This window comes from Taurulus bubalis (genome assembly GCF_910589615.1).
Source record: "Taurulus bubalis genome assembly, chromosome: 10".
NCBI lineage: Eukaryota > Metazoa > Chordata > Actinopteri > Perciformes > Cottidae > Taurulus > Taurulus bubalis.
In genome coordinates, this window is record NC_136598.1 from 28,294,282 (window position 1) to 28,305,722 (window position 11,441).

Below are 11,441 nucleotides of genomic sequence, written 5' to 3' on the forward strand. Positions count from 1 at the left end.
TACCAGTAGTCGTAGTACTGTGTAGTAGTGGTGAACTTCTAAAAAGATGTGCTGACGTTATCTTTGACCCAAATGTGCCCGGGACACCACACAGCCTGTTAATGGACTGAAGCTGGTGGAAGCAGGAAAAGCTCAGTGAACAAAGCAGGAGGACTCACACATGTAGTGCGTAGATATTTATCTTCCTTTATAGGCAGTAACACTCTGCTATGCTTGAGATTCTGGGTGTTTCCGGCCTTCACCAGCGTGACAAAGATGTGATCTCCGTCTCAACCTCCTGCCTCAACATGTCTAGAAATGATGATTCAAGTCAAGACAACTGGTCGAAACTATCTGATTCACTTTGGGTGCTGCTCCGGCTCTGTCTTAGTAAACAACATATTGTCTGTGTTCATTGTACTTTTGATTTCCCTCAGCTAATAAATACATTCATCTCATTTCTGAAATTTGACACAACATGATGCAACTGTTTCTAAAACTGAGGACATCACGTCTCTGTGTTTACAAAAGCAAAACGAGTCTGAGTTATGTACTTGTGTTGGAAACACACTGCACAGAACAATACAATGGTCTATATCCTGAAAGAGAATCGGCTGCTAATACCAAGAGCTCATGTTTGAAATCAGATTTTTACATGAAACACGTATTTTAGACAGATTCAGTCCGTACATTAAAGGGTTAAAGAGCGGCGGGCACGTGAGAAAATACAACGATAAAAAAATACGCAATATGTTAGGAACACCGTTCATATTAAATCTGCTCTGTAATATGTCAAAACTAGCTCCAAAGGAGAAGTTGAGCAGGGAAGCGAGGTGAGGTGTGCAGGTGCTGACAGCTTTCTGTCTGGTCTGCTTAGAACCAGAGAAACAAACTCTGAGAATCCTCACGTACGAGTAAATGATGAAAACAACAACAGAAATTAATGAAGTTGTGTAAGTCAGTCCATAGATGTTATTAACCGTTGTGTCATAACAGGCTAGTTTGACAACAGAGTAATTGTCACAGTACACTTTGTTAATGATGTTCCCACACAGCTGTAAAGGGACAGATAATGACAACAAAACAGGGATTGCAATGAAAGGGTATAACCATGTTAGAGCAATGAGTAAGGCTGTCTTTTGATGGGGCATAAGGGTGTTATATTGTAGAGGATAACAGATAGCAAGATATCTGTCATAAGACATCACGGCTAAGTTAGTAAATTCTATACTGCCATAAGTATAAACAAAGAATATCTGCAGGAAACAAAATGGAGCAGAAACCGTGTGAATGTCAGAGAGGATCTGAACCAGAAGGAATGGAAACAACCCTGTACTACCAAACAGTTCATTCACAAACAGGCTGCAGAGAAACAGGTACATAGGTTCATGTAAGCTTCTGTTCATGCAGATAACCACAATGAGCAACACGTTGGAACCAACAATTACAACGTATAAAGACATAATAATCACAAAACATATGTATTTAAACAGACCGGTGTCAATGTAGGCAGCAAGTATGAAATAAGGAACCTGTGTTGAGTTCATCATCATAACTCTACTGAACACAAACAACAGGGTTTCTCTGAGTGGTTTCTGTATTATAGCGTGTCTGTTTTAAATGTCTGCTTGTTGGGCACCATGTGCAGCTGAAACATGAAGAACACATGAACAGAGCTCGGCTTTACACTGAACAGATTCATTACAATAGACAGAATGAATTTAAAACAACCCCAAACGTACCGTTTCAAAGTCAAAACAATGCTCAGTTCAGAAATGACAAAAAAACATTTGTAGCATTATGTAAGTTTGAGATTTTACCATCTGCAGCCTGACTGGGAATCTCTCCGATCTGAACTCTGCTTTGACTTGTTTGAGACTTAAAGACACCTGCAGCAGCAGAGTGACGTCAGTATGATCAATTCAGACTGCTAAAATGTAAGAGGAGGTGGATGGTGACACAATGCAGAACATACAACCAGGAGACCGGTGTCCTAAAGTGTTGTTGGTTGTTGTTAGTTATTAGCCAATCAGAACTGTTTAGTCCGAATGAGACACGTTTGTTACCAAATACGCTACACATACAAGGAATTTGGCCAAGTGAATGGTGCAAAACAATGAAGACAGTGACAGTGCAATACTATAATAAAAAATCATTTAAAAATAAACAATATTAAAATGTGCAATAACATATGGGAAACAAACAATAACAGTACTTTAAAAGAAGCATATTATTAAAGTGTCAAGTGTGTATTAATAGAGAAAATATGTGCAAAGGTGTGTAACTGTAAGTAATGGTCCTGAGGATGTACGAGTCAGAGTCTGTGGGGGTCCCGGCTTTGTTGATGAAGCCAATTGCAGATGAGAAAAAAACTGTTCTTGTGGCGTAAGGTCTTGGTCCTGATGGACCACAGCCTCCTGCCAGAGGGATGGGACTCAAACACAGTTCGTGTCCTGGAGGCAAACAAGTCCTGGAGGGTAGGATGGATACGGGGCAGTCTGCTCAGTCCTTGGCAGTGGCTGCAGCATAGCAGACGGTGATGGAGGAGCATAGGATGGACTCAATGATGGAGAAGTAGAGCATTGATTCAATGATGGAGGAGCAGATGATGGACTCAATGATGGAGGAGCAGTGGATGGACTCAATAATGGGGGAGCAGAGGATGGACTCAATGGTGGAGGAGCAGTGGATGGACTCAATGATGGAGGAGCAGAGGATGGACTCAATGATGACCGTGTAAAAGTGCACCATCATGGTCTTTGGCAAGTTGAACTTCTTCAGCTGCCTGAAATTAAAGCTGTTGGTGTACAGGGGCTGCCTTTCTATTTCGTTCAGGTTGTAGCCTCACACTGTCGGTCAGATCCATGGTAATTGATCCAACAAAGCGAAGCGCTAGGAGTGCGTCTCTGGTATAGCTAAAGGGCAGCCGAGCCTCCATGCCAGCAGGTAATATTGGGGTGGTGTACAGAGTCTTCATATGTGTCATGTTGTCACCTAGGCAGTCGAGTAGTTTCCCTGCGTTTCCTCTGTTTCCCTGTCATTTTGTCTCCTGTTTGTTTTACCTGGTCAGTCTGGTCTGTCTGCCAGGAGGGAGATGTGGCCATCGCCTCCTCCCTCTTCTGGGCGGTGGTTGCTGGAGCAGCTGACACCAATCATCTATCAAGACACACTCTGCAGTTTATCAACGCTGGTCTTCCCGCCATTCATCACCAGATTGTTACTATTATCTTACTCGTAAACTGTTGACTAAACTGTTCACTTTGTACCTTTTTGCCCTAGTTCTGAATCCTTTCCTGCCAGCTGCCTCCACTTCCTGCTGAACTTACCTGCTCACTCTCCAACATCATTGCTTCTGCCGCGGATCATAAGTGGACTGGAGATGCCTCTGGAGGAACACTGGAACCCCACTCCCCATGCTCCTCGCTCCCTCGAAGACTTTCAGTCTTAATCCCAGCCAGGTTCGACGTAGAGAAACCCTGCCCTGTCCACCCTTTTGAATTTATTATTATTAATAAATCCTTATTGTTACAAATGTCCTTATTGTGTTGCATTAACCACAACATAACAATATGATCAGTGCAAGACAGACGAATTATGTAATTGTTGCCTTGTCTTCTGTGATTATTTATCCATTTCTGTGTTGAAAGGAGTTGTTGTTGTCGTTAGCCGTCAGTTAAAGCCTACTGAGAAGATGTATCCCATAACGCATTGGGCTGAAGCTGTTGACGAATCAGAGGCTTTGTTGCTGGCTGGACATGTATGTTGAACAATCCTGATCTCACTTATAATAGAATAACATGACGTTCATCTCAACCTAGTATCAGATCTGTGCTGTATGGATAGCAACTGAAATAATATTGTAATGAAGAAATTATGCTTTGCACACTGGACAGTATTGTGAGCCATGCGCTTTGGAAGAAATCTATGAATATGATAGGTTCTGCAGAGGATGTTCTTCCTGAGGCAGCTGAAGAAGTTCAACCTGCCAAAGACCATGATGGTGCACTTCTACACTGCCATCATTGAGTCCATCCTCTGCTCCTCCATCAGCGTATGATATGCTGCAGCCACTGCCAAGGACAAGGCCAGGCTGCAGCGCATCATCCGTTCTGCTGAGAGGTGATTGGCTGCAATTTGCCATCCCTCCAGGACTTGTTTGCTTCCAGGACTCTGAAGCGAGCAAGAAAGATCGTAGCTGACCCCTCTAACCCTGGACACAACCTGTTTGAGTCCCTTCCCTCTGGCAGGAGGTTGAGGTCCATCAGGACCAAGACCTCACGCCACACCAACAGTTTTTTCCTGTCGGCAGTCGGGCTCATCAACAGAGCCCGGGTCCCCCTTTGACTGATTTTGTCAGCCCCAGGACTATGCTTCAGAATATTTTTCGGACTATTTTTTCATTCTTTTCTTATCTCTTCTTTTCTTTCTTCTTACCGGTCACTCCCATGCACACTTCATATTTAAACACTCATGCCACTTACATACACTTTAACTTAAACACATGTAACTTTAACATACACTTACATTAACGTTATCTGTTTGTCTGAGCACTTTATCTTATACTTGATTTAATATCATTGCACTGTTGTTGTCGTTGATTGTTGTTTGTCTCATCTAACGTCTCATGTCTAATGTATGCACCTTCCGCCTCAAAGAATTCCTCGTTTGTGTAAACATTCCTGGCAAATAAACGGTTTCTGATTCTGATTCTGATTTTAGTGAGGCGCTACAACATCTGGCTAACCAGACTCCCTGCTCGGTGTTCTTGGACACTTTATCAGCAAAGAACTGCCAAAATACAGACAACATAGTGTAGCACCAGGGACAAAAACACACTGGACCACTACAACACTCAAGGACGTCTATTGCTCAGTGTCTGGACTCTTTGATCATTGTGTGGCTCACCTTCTCCCAACCTCCAGGGAGAAACTAAAATGTGCAAAGCCTGTGGTCAAGGCTGTGAGGAGATGGACCATCGAGGCGAAGCTGGAGCTACAGACTGGCTTTCTCTGCACTGATTGGAGTGTTTTTGAGGCTGCTGCTACAGATCTGGATGAGCTCACGGACACTGTGAGCCGACTAAAACCTTCCACACATACAGCAACAATAAACCCTGGTTCACTGCAAAACTCTGGCAGCTTCGTCAGGCCAAGGAGGAGGCCGACAGGAGTGGGGACAGGATCCTGTACAACCAGTCCAGAAACACACTGAACCTGGTTCTGGATCAGCATTAAAGAAATCTCAGCAATCTAGTGATCCCTTTACACAATTTCCCCGTATTTATTTTGGCAAAGTTATTTGAGATTGTTCATGAACCATTTTGAAATCTCAGGACAGCCCCAGACCTTTACAGGCTCTGAAGACCAGATGTCCTATGTCGACATATTTCGTAATATCCCTGGTTTTGACAAAACATAAAGGTGTTTAATTGTTTAATATGATGGAATATTTATTAGAAATATCATTGTTATAGAAATTCATTTGAAAACATATGGCTCTTTTGAAACAAGGAAATCTATCTAAAAAGTATGATGATTTAGAAAATGATCATGTGAGTTCCGTCATCTTCATTTACTAATCTCTCAGTAATACATTCGTCCCCCTGCCTGAGAAACAAGAAAACATTCCCTTTCCTGTCGTTACTACACAGGATCCCAAACGCTGCTGTGTTTCCTGTAGTAACCATGGGGACAGCAGAGCGTCCTCCCATGATGCATTGCGTAAGTGCTAATTGGCCTGTTGCTGAAGCTGGTTGGAGCCTCCAGAGTGTCCAAGTGTCCACAGAGTCCTCTGGGGTTCGACCTTGTGTTGCTTCACATGGAAATATCTGCTGATGAAGCTCCTCCGAGACTCATTATTGTCAAACGATACAGTAAACATGACGAGTCTCCTCCGTCCTCATGTCCACCACAACAATGACGCCGAACAGAGCTTTGGCCTGCAGAGGACCTCTAGCTGGTTGATGTAATGTCTCACTGCTGTGGTCCTGGTGGTCTTCACTTAAACTCCTTTAGTTCTGGAAGCAGTTCCGATGTTTATACAGAAAATACAACACTGAACTCTGTAGGGAAACATCAAGTACTGTGGCAAACAGGCTTCAGCATAGGCTCAACAAGAAACAAGGCCGTTTAGTGATACAAAACCCATACATATATGTTGGATATAAACCTGTATAAGTATACAACTAAAAATATACAATTGTCAGGGCTCTCTTATGGACAGACTGTAATGGACACACATTTTCTAATTGACCCCCAACATATCTTTGACTTTTCTGAACTACAATTTCTTTTCACTTATCGGCCAACATATACGCCGACGTTATTGTTATATACACTCACCTAAAGGATTATTAGGAACACCTGTTCAATTTCTCATGAATGCAATTATCTAATCAACCAATCACATGGCAGTTGCTTCAATGCATGTAGGGGTGTGGTCCTGGTCAAGACAATCTCCTGAACTCCAAACTGAATGTCAGAATGAGAAAGAAAGGTGATTTAAGCAATTTTGAGCGTGGCATGGTTGTTGGTGTCAGACGGGCCGGTCTGAGTATTTCACAATCTGCTCAGTTACTGGGATTTTCACGCACAACCATTTCTAGGGTTTACAAAGAATGGTGTGAAAAGGGAAAAACATCCAGTATGCGGCAGTCCTGTGGGCGGAAATGCCTTGTTGATGCTAGAGGTCAGAGGAGAATGGGCCGACTGATTCAAGCTGATAGAAGAGCAACTTTGACTGAAGTAACCACTCGTTACAACCGAGGTATGCAGCAAAGCATTTGTGAAGACACAACACGCACAACCTTGAGGCGGATGGGCTACAACAGCAGAAGACCCCACCGGGTTCCACTCATCTCCACTACAAATAGGAACAAGAGGCTACAATTTTCAAGAGCTCACCAAAATTGGACAGTTGAAGACTGGAAAAATGTTGCCTGGTCTGATGAGTCTCAATTTCTGTTGAGACATCAACAGTCAGAATTTGGCGTAAACAGAATGAGAACATGGATCCATCATGCCTTGTTACCACTGTGCAGGCTGGTGGTGTAATGGTGTGGGGATGTTTTCTTGCCACACTTTAGGCCCCTTAGTGCCAATTGGGCATGGTTTAAATGCCACGGCTTACCTGAGCATTGTTTCTGACCATGTCCATCCCTTTATGGCCACCATGTACCCATCCTCTGATGGCTACTTCCAGCAGAATAATGCACCATGTCACAAAGCTCCAATCATTTCTAATTGGTTTATTGAACATGACAATGAGTTCACTGTACTAAAATGGCCCCACAGTCACCAGATCTTAACCCAATAGAGCATCTTTGGGATGTGGTGGAACGGGAGCTTCGTGCCCTGGATGTGCATCCCACAAATCTCCATCAACTGCAAGATGCTATCCTATCAATATGGGCCAACATTTCTAAAGAATGCTTTCAGCACCTTGTTGAATCAATGCCACGTAGAATTAAGACAGTTCTGAAGGCGAAAGGGGGTCAAACACAGTATTAGTATGGTGTTCCTAATAATCCTTTAGGTGAGTGTATATATACTGCGATAAAACTGATTAATTAGTCTAGATACTTATAGTAAACCATTGTATGTGTAAATCAACAGTTATAACATATTCACTATAATACTGAACCAGGCAAGGTGGCCAAATGCCCTGGGGCCCCAGAGCTTTACAGGCCCTGAAGGGCCCAGGTTGTCTTTATGACAATCACAGAGATCTGATTACTTGTACATTTGTTTGACAATAAGCTAAAAGCCCACAAAAACTGAACTTCTAATGGTGCTGAGTCTATGATACAGACTATGTCTCAAAATCTGTTTGTAATATTTCATGAATGTACAATACTTCACGTAACATTTCAGTTAATTTTGTGCTAACACGGCACAATATACTAAGATGGCTGCCTCGGTGTTGGTGCGCGTTATTTTGGTTGTAAATTAACTTTTCTGCTGTGATACCCGGAGCTCCTTCACCAGAGATGAGCTCATATACACCAGGCAAACAACTCCAGCGGATGTTATGTTACAGATTGTAAAGCCCTCTGAGGCAAACTTGTATTTGTGATGTTGGGCTATATCAAATAAACTGAATTGAATTGAATATACAAATAAACTTGCATTGCCTTGCCATGGGTGGGGGCATTCTTTCTAAATTAGGGTGGCGTCCTATATTTATTATTTTGTTAAATTCTGTGAGTTGCACTAATGGTATCATCTTTATTTTGATACAAAGGTAAGTGTTTATGATTCATAATTTAGTTAATAATCATTACATAATTTGATATTTATTTATAATTTGTTTAACCGCTACCAACAATCATGCGACAATAAGTAGGGAGTCAGTCATATCATTTAAATTGATAAAGAAAGTAAAATAAGCTACATCAAAAGGAAATATGAATAATTATATGAATTTGACAGAAATTGGCAGGAAGTGACCTAAGAAGAAAAGGAGCCTTGTGGCCCTGAATGAATAAAAAGATGACAGACCTGTGATCAGTGTGTGTTGTGAGTCCTTGCAACCGTGGAGAGATAGAGGTTCAAGTAGTTCCAGTACTACCAGTAGTCGTAGTACTGTGTAGTAGTGGTGAACTTCTAAAAAGATGTGCTGACGTTATCTTTGACCCAAATGTGCCCGGGACACCACACAGCCTGTTAATGGACTGAAGCTGGTGGAAGCAGGAAAAGCTCAGTGAACAAAGCAGGAGGACTCACACATGTAGTGCGTAGATATTTATCTTCCTTTATAGGCAGTAACACTCTGCTATGCTTGAGATTCTGGGTGTTTCCGGCCTTCACCAGCGTGACAAAGATGTGATCTCCGTCTCAACCTCCTGCCTCAACATGTCTAGAAATGATGATTCAAGTCAAGACAACTGGTCGAAACTATCTGATTCACTTTGGGTGCTGCTCCGGCTTTGTCTTAGTAAACAACATATTGTCTGTGTTCATTGTACTTTTGATTTCCCTCAGCTAATAAATACATTCATCTCATTTCTGAAATTTGACACAACATGATGCAACTGTTTCTAAAACTGAGGACATCACGTCTCTGTGTTTACAAAAGCAAAACGAGTCTGAGTTATGTACTTGTGTTGGAAACACACTGCACAGAACAATACAATGGTCTATATCCTGAAAGAGAATCGGCTGCTAATACCAAGAGCTCATGTTTGAAATCAGATTTTTACATGAAACACGTATTTTAGACAGATTCAGTCCGTACATTAAAGGGTTAAAGAGCGGCGGGCACGTGAGAAAATACAGCGATAAAAAAATACGCAATATGTTAGGAACACCGTTCATATTAAATCTGCTCTGTAATATTTCAAAACTAGCTCCAAAGGAGAAGTTGAGCAGGGAAGCGAGGTGAGGTGTGCAGGTGCTGACAGCTTTCTGTCTGGTCTGCTTAGAACCAGAGAAACAAACTCTGAGAATCCTCACGTACGAGTAAATGATTAGTGTTAGAGGACAAAAGATGACAAAGGCACTAACAACGAGTCCATAGACGTTATTGACCGTTGTGTCATAACAGGCCAGTTTGACAACAGAGTAGTTGTCACAGTACACTTTGTTAATGACGTTCCCACACAGCTGTAAAGGGACTATCAGAATCAGAGTGCAAACATTCTCAAGGACTAGGAACAACCACGTTAAAGAAATAAGAGTGGCAACTTTCCTATAGGTCATAAGTGTGTTATATTGTAGAGGATAACAGATAGCGAGATATCTGTCATAAGACATAACGGCTAAGTTTACCAATTCTATAGTGCCATAAGTATACACACAATATATCTGCAGGAAACAAAATGGAGCAGAAACCGTGTGAATGTCAGAGAGGATCTGAACCAGAAGGAATGGAAACAACCCTGTACTACCAAACAGTTCATTCACAAACAGGCTGCAGAGAAACAGGTACATAGGTTCATGTAAGCTTCTGTTCATGCAGATAACCACAATGAGCAACACGTTGCCAAAAAGAATGAACACATACAAAGACAAAATAACCATGAAACACAAGTATTTAAAACCCCCGGTGTCAAAGTAGGCAGCGAGTATGAAATAAGAAACCTGTGTGGAGTTCATCATGATCCTTGAATATTACTGTGCTCACCAACAAATCATTTTGTTAACGCTTGTTACACATTTGTTGAAATGTCACCAGTTTAAATTTGGACTGGGTTGGCACAATGTGCAACTTAAACACCAAGTACACGTGACCAGAGGTCATTGCAAATCAAACATTTTGTTCAATATTATGCTCAAGTTAAAAATGACTCATAAAACATCTGCGGTGTGGGAATTTGTGCATTCACCTATTGTCCTGCCAGAGTCATACTGCGAGTCCCTTCGAACAGAGTTGAAACTCATTGATGCCTTATATACTTTTCAAGACCGAGGACATCCACAGCAGCATGATTACCTCATTGTGAAAGGACACCCATTGGCCAAGAAACTGGGCACAGAGTCAGTCACAGGACTAACATACATAGACAAGTGACCATTCAAACTCAGGACTATGAGCAATTAATGAGTCACTTCCTCATGAAACCTAACCTACATACGTTGGTTAGTGGATGGAAACTAAACTACAGCACAGAGTAAACCAAACGAACATGAGAAAATGCTAACTCCAAAAAACAAAGACTACAGTCAGTTTGTGAAAATCAGTCCCAGAAATCAGTGCTGTGGTACCAAAACCATGAGGAAACATAATGTCGCCTCCGAGAACTGCCACCTTCTTACTACCCAGTCCTCCTTAGAGTTTTTGGTTAGAGCCCTGGATTGGTTAGTTTAAAGACTTAGGGATATTGGGTACAGGGGTTTTTACTTTCCTTGTACGAGGGTAGAGTCTCCAAATGCCCTTGTTTCAGAAACTACTTGGTGAAACCTAGCAGAGGTCCAGGGACTAGCTGCAGAGGTCCAGGGACTAGCTACAGAGGTCCAGGGACTAGCTGCAGAGGTCCAGGGACTAGCTGCAGAGGTCCAGGGACTAGCTGCAGAGGTCCAGGGACTAGCTGTAGAGGTCCAGGGACTAGCTGCAGAGGTCCAGGGACTAGCTGTAGAGGTCCGGGGACTAGCTGTAGATGTCCAGGGACTAGCTACAGAGGTACAGGGACTGGCTACAGAGGTCCAGGGACTAGCTGTAGAGGTCCAGGGACTAGCTGTAGAGGTCCAGGGACTGGCTACAGAGGTACAGGGACTAGCTGTAGAGGTCCAGGGACTGGCTACAGAGGTCCAGGGACTAGCTGTAGAGGTCCAGGGACTGGCTACAGAGGTACAGGGACTAGCTGTAGAGGTCCAGGGACTGGCTACAGAGGTCCAGGGACTAGCTGTAGAGGTCCAGGGACTAGCTGTAGAGGTCCAGGGACTGGCTACAGAGGTCCAGGGACTAGCTACAGAGGTCCAGGGACTAGCTACAGAGGTCCAGGGACTAGCTACAGAGGTCCAGGC

General features: G+C 42.8%; 2 protein-coding genes across 2 annotated transcripts; both read right to left on the reverse strand.

Annotated features, from left to right (window-relative positions):
- Nucleotides 1-596: 596 nt before the first annotated feature.
- On the reverse strand, nt 597-1,532 carry LOC306742565 (olfactory receptor 4B13-like; the record flags this gene model as incomplete). The annotated part of the gene is made up of 1 exon (XM_079224955.1): nt 597-1,532. The coding sequence occupies one exon, from the start codon at nt 1,530-1,532 to the stop codon at nt 597-599; it is 936 nt and encodes a 311-aa protein (XP_079081081.1).
- Nucleotides 1,533-9,140: 7,608 nt separating this feature from the next.
- On the reverse strand, nt 9,141-10,076 carry LOC306742566 (olfactory receptor 4B13-like; the record flags this gene model as incomplete). Its single annotated transcript, XM_079224956.1, has 1 exon — nt 9,141-10,076. One exon carries the CDS (start codon nt 10,074-10,076, stop codon nt 9,141-9,143), a length of 936 nt encoding a protein of 311 aa, XP_079081082.1.
- Nucleotides 10,077-11,441: the final 1,365 nt, after the last annotated feature.